We start from the raw sequence: 12132 nt of genomic DNA, 5'->3' as shown, positions 1-12132 counted from the left end.
TAAATGTGAATGTGTGAGTGTGAATGTGAGTGTAAATGTGAGTGTGAATGTGAATGTGTGAGTGTGAATGTGTGAATGTGAATGTGTGAATGTGAATGTGTGAGTGTGAATGTGTGAGTGTAAATGTGAATGTGAGTGTGAATGTGAATGTGAATCTGTGAGTGTGAATGTGTGTGAGTGTGAATGTGAATGTGAATGTGTGAGTGTGAATGTGTGAGTGTGAGTGTGAGTGTGAGTGTGAATGTGAATGTGTGTGCAGCAGGAGAGTGGGGAGGGGGAAATTAACTTAGACCACAGCCTTTGGGACCGTGCTCAGTGCAGGAAGTGGGGGCACCCTGTCCCTCTGTCGGCCTCTCTGCACCCGGCCTGTGTGTTGGAGGAAACCCAGACCCCGGGGCTCTCAGCACTCTTGCCCACGCCTCTGGGTGTCACTGTCACGCCCAGAACATGTCCTGGGCTCCTCCTGCTCTTTCAGGGTGTCAGTGAGCTCCGGTGGGGTGCGACCCCTCACAGAGCAGATGGGCACATCGACCTGTCGAACCCCGGGCTGTGCGGAGGAGACTGGCCCCTCTGGGCTGAATGCGGGCCAGGCCCCGGAGGCCGGCCCGGGAGAGGTTGGCCTCTCCGTCTCCCCAATGGCCTGCAGACCCGCAGCTCTGTGCTCCTGAGGCCTGGCGAAGGGGGTGGTGGGGTGGGTGGTGAGGGGGTGGCAAGGGGCAGCATGGGGGTAGGTGGGAGCACTTTGGGTGGCCTCCACCCCCGCCCAGGTCGAGTGACCGTCTTGCTGCCATCAGGTACCATGTTCAGGACTCAGGCCACTGCTGCCCCACGGGAGTGAGACCCCCGAGTGTCTCCGAACCTGGCCCACAACTGCCAGCTGCCCCCTGCAGCCCCCAGAGCAGACCTGAGTCAGACTCGGTGCCTCTTCACCTCACAGAGGGCAATGTGAGGCCGGCAGCGGAGTGGGGAGAGAGGGTGGCGCAGAGGGTGCCCTGGGCCTCAGCAATCCTGCTCCAGGCTCTTCCCTGGCACAGCCCTCTGCCTCTCCTCCCCTCTGCACCAGGGCCTCTCGCCCCCCTGGGCCCTGAGCGGGGCAGCAGCAGGAAGGACACCCCCCTCTCCCCCCCCGAAGGAAGCCTGGCTGTTTCTACCCAGTGTCTGATGGGACAGTTATGCTCTCTTTAGTGCAGCAACGTCCGCTGGGCTCCCTCCCACAGCCAGAAACCGTGCAAACCTGTCCCCATCACCCTCTTGGCCCATCTGACCTGTGACCTCTGGGAGGCAGGAAGCCAGGGGTCACGATCCCACTGCACAGAAGAGGGCACCGAGGTTGTCATGGGTGTGAGCTGCCATTTACTCTCTCACCGTGCTGGAGCCAGAGGCAGGCTCCTGCTTTGCCTCCCAACCAGGAGACGGCCCCCGGAGTGGCCAGAGTCGGGCACAGCTGCCCCCAGCTCCCTCCCCTAACCCCTTAAGTGTTCTTAAAGGCCACGGCCAAGGTCACTGTCAAGGACAGGGCTGGAAGAGCAGCCTCCCCACTCACCTATGACCGTGAGGGTGCCCGTGGCCTCCGCTGAGCCGAAGGTGTTGGTGACCTCACAGATGTAGGTGCCGCTGTCCTCGGTCCGCAGGTCGCTGATGGTCAGCCCTGTGACGTGGTTGGTCCAGCGGCTGTCGGCCGGGAGGGGCCTGCCATCCTTGAGCCAGCGGACGGCGGGCGTGGGGTAGCCGGAGGCGGCGCAGGGCAGCTCCACGGAGTGGCCGGCCCACACCTCCTGGGAGTGGAAGCTGTCCAGGATCGCGGGGCCGGACTCGGCAGGGTCTGGAAGGCAGAGCGTGGGGGTGGTCCGCTGGCCCTGGGCTGGGTGCCGTGGGGCTGGGGGAGGGAGGGCAGCACCGGAGCAGGACCCTGCTGCCCACTGGTGCCCTGAGAGCAACACCCGGTGTGGGAGGGTTCTCAGGGTCTCCCTGAGCCAGTCACTGACCCAAACCTCTGCTCCTGCTGGACGGAGGCCCTGAGACCCCGGGCCGGGAGCAGGGGCTGGGGAAAGACAGGCTGGCTCAGTGAGAAGGACAGACAGACAGAGGATGGGGAGGGAAGAGCCTGAGGTGCAGAGGGAGAGTGTGAGGCCCCTCACACTACAGCTCATGCAGGCTGGCCAGCCCGGGAGCAGCAAGTCCCTGTGACATGAGAGTCGTGGTCTAGGCTGGCGGTGATGGGGAAGGCTTGGTCTGGGCCTCAGCCTGGCCTGTGGGTCCCCTCAGATGGGGACCATCGCCTGCCCTGTCCCGTCACCTCACCAGATAGTGCACGTCCCCAGCACCCAGAGGGCTTGCAAGCTGAGCCTTCTGCAAACACCCTCTTTGCCCCCAACAGTTACCCACTGGTTGCTTTTCCAAACCCAGAGAAGGCAGTGAAGCAGGACCTGAGCCCTAGACTCCGAGGCCGGAGGCCTGAGCAGGCCGGTCCGGGAGCGACGGCTGTGCCACTTCCGGGTGGTGCCCGCTGCTCGCTCGGCTGGCGCTCACCCTGACAGGCCCCCGGGCTCCGCCCCCTGGGGCTCCCCTGCCTGACAGCTCCTCGGGCTCCCCTGCAGCCACAGGACACAGAGCACGCCTGCCCTGAGCCCCCAGCCCCTGGTTAGTTCCCACTGCACTCTTGGCCTGGCCGCCTGCACTGCCCCCACCTCCTCTCAGCCCTCCGCTGTGCCTGTGGGACCCGTGTCCCACCTCCTGGGCCGCTCCTCCTCTCTCCGAGCAGCGGAAGCACCGATCCTTGGGACGGTGCCCCCTGCCCCCTCCCGGACAGGCCACTCCCGCTGGGCTCCAGAGCTTCCTTTTCCTTCATTTTGTTTTCAAACAATCTCTTCTCTTTAAAGACACAGTTGAAAGTGTAACATGTACACATGAGGGTGTGGGCGAGTGTACAGTAAGTGAGAAGGAGGTTCCTCTCTCCCGGGAGAAATCACTGTCCCTCCCCCACGGTCCTCGCCAGCAGCAGTGAGCACAGGGGACTGCGGGCAGCTCGGGGCAGTGTGGGCCCATCGCTGCGTCTCCCGGGTCTGGCACCGAGCAGGGCCCGGCTTGGCACCATTGGTGTCTGAGGAGGATGGCGGGGAGCACAGCGTGGACAGCGGGTCCCCCCACGGCAGAGCCTCCGGCTCAGGGGCCTGGTGGGCTCCCAGATGAGGACCTGAGACCAGAGCGAGGCAGCGACCTGCGGGGTCAGACCGCAGAGCCCGGAGCAGAACCAGGTCGCCCACACCCGGCTCAGCAAGCCGGATGGAGGTGACGCATCCAGTGCTGAGCGCTCTCACGGGTGACGGAGCCCTGCCTCCTCCCGGGCTCAGGGCCGTTCCCCCGCCCCAGCTCAGCTCAGCTCCCCGGGGGGACCGGGCCCTGGGAAGGACTTGCTAGAGGCTCTGCTCCCTTCCACCTCCCACTGCTCCCGCATGAGCCCCTGGGACACACGAGACGCTGTGCTGACGCAGGGGTCACAGGTCACCAGTGCCCTCAGCACCTGCTTCCTCAGGCTTTTGTGGACAACATGGCAACGTGTGAGCTCTGGCTCCACAGATGTGACACCACCGTGCGGACGTGGCACCATCGAGGGGCGTACCACCACCACCGCCGTGTGGACGTGGCACTGCTTGTGGATGTGGCACAGCCGTGGGGACGTGGCAAGGCCGTGCGGACCAGCCGGGCAGTGCTCTCAGGCCTCCCTGCCTGCCAGTTCCTGAGGCTCTAACCCCACCCCCCGGGGGAATTGCTGGGATAAACAAACACGGTGCCAGGGAGGAATTACTCAAAGTGACACTTAATTGATGCAAAACACACAAATTCTGTGGCACACGCGGAATTTACAAGCGGAGGGGCTGACAGGCCGCGGAGGAGGGGCAGGGGATTAATCAGCGAGGCTCAGGCGTGAAATTAGATTCTGCGGGAGAGAAGCCGCTCTCCTGCTCGGAGCGGAGGGAGCACCGGGGCGTGTGCAGCCGGGGCTCGGCACTGCCGGCTGGAGGGGGCTGGGAGCCGGGCGCTGGGTCCTGAGAAACCCCGGGTGCCGAGCTCGGGCCGCTAGGCCCCCGGAGGCTGAACAGTGCTTCCTGGAAGGACACCCCAGACACAGCTCCAGCCCTGGCTCTGGACTCTGTGGCCTGGGGAGCTTGTTCTGGTCTCAGCCGCTGTGGCCCTGGGTCCCTCTTTTATAAAAGCCACCACACACCATGTCCGCGGAGCGGGCCACAAAGACCGAAGGAGAGGGGCTGAAAGCACGTGTGGCCGGAGGAAAGCACCGATGGCGGGGGCCAGTGGTGGGGACCCACTGTTCTTGCAACTGCCGCCTCTGCTTAGGAGAACACAAAACACGGGCGTTGTCCCCCGCCCCGCCCCCACCCCCCGCCGGGGAAATGTGGAAGGAACGAGAGCCAGCAGCAACAGCAGCAGCCCTCCTCCAGCTGCCTGCAGCGGGACCCTATTTAATTTGCAGGACCCTCGGGGTACACTTTGTCACGCCCACCTGACAGAGGAGGTGGTGAGGCGGGAGACCTCATTTCTCTGATGCGGTGGCACAGCTGGTGCGCAGCGGGGCGAGGCCGGAAGTGTGGCTGCTTCATGTCCCGGATCCCCTCCTCCCTCCCTCCCTCCCCCTCACTCCATCAATCGCTCTGAGGATGAAGGAGCTTCTGATGCGGCTGCAGCTCTCACCCTCCTCTGTGCCCACCCACAGCGCTCGCCCCTGCACCGGGCCCACCCGTTCTTCTTGCCTTTGGGCCTGGGGAGCAGGAGGGGGGCCATTCCTTGGGGGTGTGTCGGGCTCAGACCCCTCGGCCACCCGGTGCCTCCGCCCAGACACCTGCTACCTCTCCCATCCCTGGCCTCGCGGCTGGCCCAGAGCTTCTGCTGGGCAGGACCACGACTCTCCAGCCCCAGCCCCAGGGCTCACGGGGCTCACGGGCTCTGGCCACAGAATGAAACACCTCAGTGAAAGCCGCAGTCCCTGGGACTGTCCCCCCCCCCCCCCCCCCCCAGGTGGGCCTGAAACTTTGGGGGCCGTGGGGCTGGAGGCTGAGGCCTGACAGGCACTCCCTCCCCATTCCCCTCCCCACGGCCTCGCTCCAGATCAGCTGTATTTTTGCCAAGACAGCAGCTTGCAGATCGCCTGGTCCCATCCCATCCCGTCACAGCAGGGCCCTCCCCTGGCTCCCTTGCTCCCTTGCCTCCGCTCTCTGCTGCCCCCTGTGGGTCCCTTCCCCGCTGTGGAATGTCTTCCTCTCCAGCCTGAGCCTCTCCCCTTTGTCTGTCTAGGCGCCTTCCTGTCCTCATTTCTGTCTCTGTGTGGGCTGTGCGTCTGTCTGTCTGCTCACCCTCTCCTCTCACAGCTGGTGCCACAAAGACCAAAGGAGGAGGGCTGGCATCTCCTCCAGTTTAATGAGTGTCTTTTCTGAGAGAGTCCCGTTAGTCCCCTCCCAATGGAGGTGAAATTAGTAGGATGGAGGCTAAATATTTGTGCCAGGGAAGGGACAGGCCTGCAGGAGGTGGGGTGTCCGTGCCTTCCCCGTGCGGATGAGAGCGAGCAGCATGCACAGACAAGCCCCTGTGTCCGGATGGAACCACGGACACATCTGGGGATTAAGTGGCCGGCCCCTACGTCCAGCCCCGAAGAGGGAGCCTCATAGTGCAGCCCCCTTTCCTCGCCCTCTGGCATGGGTTAATTCCATGCCTGTTTACTGAGCACCTGCTGTGTGCCAGGCGGAGGGCCAGGTGCAGGAGGCACCAGAGAGCCTGATCCCTGCCCTCCTGGCTCCTGTCCCCTTGGGCTTGCCAACAAATGAGAGAAGAACGTGGCAAGAGCCACCTGCTGGTCAGGGCAGTCCTCCCCACACCACACCACGCCAGAGGCGCCGGCATCGGAGCGGTCAGCCTGTCTGGCTCCTCTTCCAGAGGCCCAAAGAGCTGGCATAATTTGGGGGCCTAGACTCCAAACCAGGAGTTCTGACCATCCGGCCATCCTCCTTCCCAAAGCCGCCCCAATCCCATCTCCTCAAGAGCAGAACTTTGCAAACTGCAGGCCACAGTGGCTAGGAAGCTGTCACAGCCAGGGGAGGCAGCGGCCAGCATTAAGGCGAACTGGTTGGAGAGGATGAACAGGAAAGGTGAGAGGGCATGGCCTGCAGGTGGTGAGAGGAGGTGAGAGTGCGTGGCCTGCAGGTGGCAGGAAGCCCCGGGCGCTCCTGGGAGAGCAGGTCCCAGAAACCCGGCCCCGGGGCTCCACGCGCCCCTGTTCACTCTGTGGCTGAGTGTGGGGTGGGGTTCCCGGCCCCTTCCCTGGGGGTCGGCCGCTGGGGGTGCTGGGGTCAGGTTGTGAGTTGCAGTGAAGCGCTGGCTTCCCAAAGCCCTGCTTTTCTCACCTATAGACATAGGAAGAGTAGCAACCCCCACTGGCGAAGGTGAGGGCTTGACTGACAGATGGCACAGGAGGGGAGGGGAGGGGCTGGCCCCGGGCTCCAGGGAATCTCAGCCCCACCCCTCCTGAAGCGGCAGTGATCACTCCAGAAGAACCTTTACTTAATGTGGACATATTCATGTTCACAAATGCTCTTCTGCCTACTTTCAAATGCTGTGAGGTGGGCTACCACAAAAAATGTAAATGTACTTATAAATAGATAAAGTAGAATCTTAAATACTTAGAGGTAGAAGGACAATAAAAAGCTTCCTAATCCAACTTAGTCTAATGTAGGGGTGTCGAACTCAATCAGAGAAGGGGCCAAAATCTAAAATCCAGCCTAAATCGCGGGCCGAATGGTTTACTGAACAGTCATAAACTGACAATGTCATAAACTGACAGCGGAGTGCAGTGATGACAGCGCGGTGCGGGCCACATTGCAAGGCCTGGCGGGCTGGACTTGGCCCGCGGGCCTTGTGTTTGACATATGTGGTCTAATGAATCCAAGCAAATCTAACCATTGTTGTGGCATCAATGAGCATCAGATTTTACCTGAGCTTCCTAGCAGCAAAGGCAAAGGGAGCGGGTGGTGGTGGGGGCGGGGGAGGGGTGCCGTGACTCTCACTGTTTGATAATAGTGACTCAGCTCCTCAGGGGAGCGGGCCTTCCTCAGGCACAGGCGCCTATAAATAACTTGTCTTTTGCGTCCTTATATGAAGGGCCCCCCAAAACAAACTGGGCAAGGTTTGCCCCAGTGGTTCCATACCAGTCCTTTAACCTCCTCTGAGACCCTGATCCATGTGTGGCCATGCCCAGTCTCAGGGCTGGGCTAGGGCCCCCCCGCCCCCGGCCTACCTGTCACAGAGAGGCGGGCCCCGTTGCTCTGCCGGGTCTCCCCGCTGTACTTGTGCTTGGTGATGCAGCGGTAGGTGGAGAGGGCGTCCTCCTTCTGCACGTCGGAGATGTACAGCCCGCCGTGGAAAGTGATAAAAAACCTGTTTTCTGGAGACACAAGCGGGACGGGGCCCATTACTCCCCCATCTGGGCAAACACCAGAAGCAATTCTGGTGGCAGCTGGCCCTGCCCCTGCCAGGACTGCTGCCCAGGGAGGGGAAGGGAAGGGGAAAAGGGTAAAGCTGGTGCAGGCTCACAGGCAGGGTAACAGCTCCAAAGGATGAGGAGTCTCTACGCAAACACAGAAGTCACAGTAATTATTCCTTTACATGTAAATGCCTCAGGTTTACAGAAAGACATGGGACTTGAGAGTCAGAGGAGATCTGGGTTCAAATATGACTCTTCCTTTTATTGCTGTGTGACCTAGAGCAAATTACTTAACCTCTCTGAGCCTTACCTGTACAAAGAGGTGCAAATAGTACTTCATACAGTGGCTGTAAAGATTAAAAAAATAACCAAGTGTCTGGTACACGGTAAGTGCTCATTGGCGACCAGAAGTCCTCATCTGTCCTACTCTGCAAGAGCTTGCAAAGGCCTTCCATGCGCATGCCTTTTCGTTCTTACACCTGGGAGAGTCATCTCCGCTGTCGGGACACAGCCTGAGCGGACAGCAGGCAGGCCTCTGGCTCCAGCTCTCCCTCTGCATTAAACAAACACAGGCCAGAGCCTCTTCTCACAGTTCCCAGGGTCCCAACTGGAAATTAGAACTGGAGGCAGAGTTGCTTTCACTGGTAACGGGGAGCCTGTGAGCCTGAGCGCTGGGGAGGGGCTTGCATTTGGCTCTGGGCTTCCTTAGCTCAGTCCGTGTCCTCCACCCAGACCAGCCGGACAGAGACTGAGCAGGAACTCAGCAGCGCCAGGTGGGCAGGGGAGACCCCAGCGGCCACTGCCATGGGGTGGGCCTGGCGTCCGGACGTGATGCTGACCGAGAAGGAAGCTGGGGGCGGGAAGGGGGGGGGGTAACGCTGGCGTGGGGAGGACCTCACAGGGGGCAGGCTGGGTGCTCCGTACCTTCCTATCCTGTTATGTGGAGGGTGGCATCCCCCTGTGGGCTGAGTGACCCCCTCAGCCGATGACAAGAGCTCTGACACTGGCTCACCCTCCCTCCTCACAGGGATATTTCGTGGTGTCCCACCCTCCACGCACCAGCTCATGATTTCTGCACCTGGAGGTGGGGACTCCGCAGAGGACACTCAGCAGGAGACTGCACAGGTGCAGGCGAAAAGCTGCAGTGTCTGACCACATCTTTTTTGTTTCAATGTGTTTGTATGGATTTTAGAGAGGAAGGGAAAGGGGGAGAGAGAAACATCAATGAGAGAATCATTGATTAGCTGCCTCCTGCATGCCTCCTACTGGGGATCGAACCCCAATGTGCCCTGACCGGAAATCGAATCGTGAACTCCTGGTTCATAGGTCGACGCTCAGCTCCTGAGCCACGCTGGCTGATCTCTGACAAAGGTCTCCAGCTTCATCTGAGTATCTCCCGGGCTGGGAGCTCACCTCCTGTCAGGGACCCAGCCAGATCCAGGGCTCTGACGGGCAGCCAGCCCTTCCTGGTTCGCAGCCGGCCTCTCCAGGCTCCCTCTGTGCGCCCCCACCCCCCCGGGGGGGGGGCTGCTTCTGCCACGGAGCCTGCCGACCCCCCACCAGCACCGCTCACTCCCCTCCCATCACACACTGGGGGCAGCCATCCTGCCCTTTGAGTTTCCTCCCAGTTACACATCTTGGGATTTTATTTGTTAACGGTTACTCCTTTCATGTGGGTTCATATAACCTCATCACCCTGGTGGGTCTCTTGCTTCTGAATAAACTTCAGTGTATCTACAAATTGGTGCATCTAATTCTCTCTCCTGCCTCCCTCCCTCCCTTCCTGCCTTCCTCCCTCCCCCTCGCTAATCTTTATATACAACTAGATCTACTATGTGCCTGGCACGTTGCCTATTGGTGGGAGCTGACAATCGGCCTTATCTGATCGGGCCTGTGGAGCCAGCCGAAGGCCCGCAGCCTCAGGCGTGTGCACTTGCTGGGGCTGGGCGGGCGGAGAGGCAGCAGCACTGTCGTTCTCTTCACCTCTCCTGCGGTCACTCAGGGCGCCGCTGGGAGGCCACTTCTCTCTCCCTGGGACACGGGCTCTGTCCCAGGCCCGGATGTCACACGATCCATGCTGAGTGCCATCATGCTGGGACCCATCCCCCCATGAACCACAGCTTCCTGGCAGCCTGCCAGTCTTCTGGACCGTGGGCCCACCCCCTCCAACACAGACCCCTCGGTGCAGACCCCACACAGGGCTGTGGGTAAAAGACGGAATAGAAGCGAGAGGAAGCCCGGCACTGCCCTCATGGGAGAGCACCCAGATGACTGCAGAGAAAGCCTGGCTCCCCACCCAGACTCCGAACGTGCCTCATTGTCTCCATGCTGTGGGCCCCTCACAGCCCTAACCCTAACCACCCCACCCCAGACAAATGCGGAAGCTCTCCTGCCTTTTACTAAGTAACTGGACGGGGACACAGAACTACTGGAGGGGGTTGCTGCCAATTAGGACCAGGGTCAGAGCTGGTGGCTGGGTGGGGGGGCGCAGGTGGAGAGTGAGAAAGAATAGGAAAGACTCTAAATCAAGCCTATGAGCCCACAGGTGCCCTGGCCGGGACAGCCAGGACCCCATGATGCCCAAAGGTGCTCCCTCTCGACAGTCAGGACCCCACGATACCCCAGGTGCTCCCCCTGGACAGCCAGACCCCACAATGCCCACAGGTGCTCCCCCTGGACAGCCAGACCCCACGATGCCCACAGGTGCTCCCCCTGGACAGCCAAAACCCCGGACCAGGAAGACTGGCCCCTGGGATTTTAGGCGAGGAAGGGGTGCTGTGGTGCTGGTGGCAGGGAGTTGGGGTTTCTATAGTAACAAGCAGCTGCTGTGTCTGATGTTTCACATCCTTCATTGTCCTCATTCCCCCTCCCCCCTGCTTGTGCATATTTAATTGCAGTAACATTTCCAGACACAGCACCCGCCTCCTGAAACAAAGGCGCCGGGAGCTGCAGGGGAAGGAGAAGATGGGGTATTATGTTGATCCCTGGGGGGCCGTGTGCAGCCTCACCCTGCACGTGTGCAGAGTCGGCGATGGGCCTGCTGGGAAGGAGGGAGCGGAGGCCTGTGGAGGGAGCAGTGCAGTGAGGGGGGGAAGCGGCCAGCCAGCAGGCGAGGGGTCCGAGGACCAGGGCTCCTCACATTGCTGGCCTCCCTGCTGGCTCTGGCCGAGCTTCCTGCTGGCCTGGCAGCCCCCTCCTCATCCACATGGGAGCAGCCACCCCTGGGATGGTGTGGGAGCCGCCATTCCACAGCGGGGCTCCTCCTCCTGGGGCGGCTGGTCCAGAGGCAGGAGGAGGGCGAGGCAGCCAGGCACGTGCCAGCCCCCAGCCTGAGGCCATTTAGGATGTGTGTCCGGGACCATTTTAAAAAATATATTTTTATTGATTTCAGAGAGGAAGAGAGGGGGAGAGTGAGAGATAGAAACATCAATGATGAGACAGAATCATTGACCGTCTGCTTCCTGCACGCCCCACACTGGGGATGGAGCTCGCAACCATAAAGGATTGAAATGAGTGCCTTTGTGAGTAGTGCGTTTCCTGTCATCATGGGTATTTGAGTAGAGGCTGAAGAAACACTTGGCGTAGAGGACTTACATACTGAGAGAAATAAATGAGACCATCTTTTAACGGCCCCCCAGCAATTCATAAATCCCTAACTCAAAAAATGGCAGAATTGCAAGACCCCTTGGGATGGATGACGGCAGTGCTTTAAAATCAGTGTGGTGCGCTCACCGCACCCCAGGGCCTTTGCTTGTGCCGGTTCTTTCTGTGCCCGCGATGCTCTTTGCTTGGCTCACTCCTGGCCTGGTTCCGGTCTAGGCCCAAAGGCCAGCTCCTGGCCTGGCCCCTCTGTCAAAATTAGGCTGTGTCTCACATCCTTGCCCTGTTCCTTACCGGGATTTTGTTTTCGGAGCGCGTGGTATTTCTCACGGAGAGCAGGAGGCATCAGTATCTCACCTCCAGACACGCTGGCATGCAGCAGATGCTCAGTGAACATGTGCTGAGTGCATGGACCCTGGCCAGAAGAGCCGCCTCCAACGGCGTCAGACGGCCGGACCGCCAGCCTGGACTCCTGCCCTGTGGCACCCCTTATCCTGAGGGCGCTCTCCTGCTCCTGCCACCACTGTCCCCCTCAATGCTTTGGGCCACTTTGGTCCTGGTCCTGGTCCCCCGCTCAGCTGAGTCCAGTCTGGGACTGATGGTTTGGAGCCGGCAAAGGGAAGCAAACATAGGTGACCGCAGAGCAGGGCAGCCTGAGCACGGACTGTGGCTGACCCGTCTTCAGAGGGAGGCCTTGCAGTGAGTGAACCCACACTTCCCAGGAGCCCCTCAAACACGGGGAGTCCCAGAGCAACTGGGCCCAGGGAGAAGGGCGACCTCTGCAGCGTGCCTGAGCCTGGCCTTCCCTGGTCCCTCCCTCGGGGGGACCCGACACAGAGGTCACTGGTCCAGGATGGGTCCCATTGGAATCCCACGGTGACCTTCAGACCAGAGCGCGTGGTGCAGTGGAGGCAGGGGCACACTGCCTGCTTGAACAGAGACGTCCTGACCCTGAGCTGCCTGCTGACCCAGAGCTCCAGCTCTGCCTCCCCTCCCCTGCCCTCTCCCAGCCCATGGCCCCAGCGGACCGCAGCGGGTGTGGAGCA

The 12132-nt window shown here is 61.0% G+C and overlaps 1 protein-coding gene across 7 annotated transcripts in view; it reads right to left on the bottom strand.

Moving 5' to 3' along the window:
- The window catches only part of DSCAML1 (DS cell adhesion molecule like 1), a 271439-nt gene that overhangs the window by 79143 nt on the left and 180164 nt on the right, over positions 1 to 12132 (bottom strand). For all 7 annotated transcript variants that reach the window (XM_084895542.1, XM_084895540.1, XM_084895544.1 and 4 more), the window contains exons 4-5: positions 7301 to 7447; positions 1544 to 1822 (exon numbers count right to left, since the gene is read on the bottom strand). In XM_084895542.1, coding sequence (XP_084751668.1) covers positions 1544 to 1822; positions 7301 to 7447 — 426 coding nt within the window. The remainder of the gene's footprint in view (positions 1 to 1543; positions 1823 to 7300; positions 7448 to 12132) is intronic.

The sequence above is a fragment of the Pipistrellus hanaki genome (genome assembly GCF_964339955.1).
Source record: "Pipistrellus hanaki genome assembly, chromosome: 9".
Classification (NCBI taxonomy): Eukaryota; Metazoa; Chordata; class Mammalia; order Chiroptera; family Vespertilionidae; genus Pipistrellus; species Pipistrellus hanaki.
The sequence above is the reverse complement of the archived record's forward strand: the minus strand, read 5'-3'. Positions and strand labels throughout refer to the sequence as shown.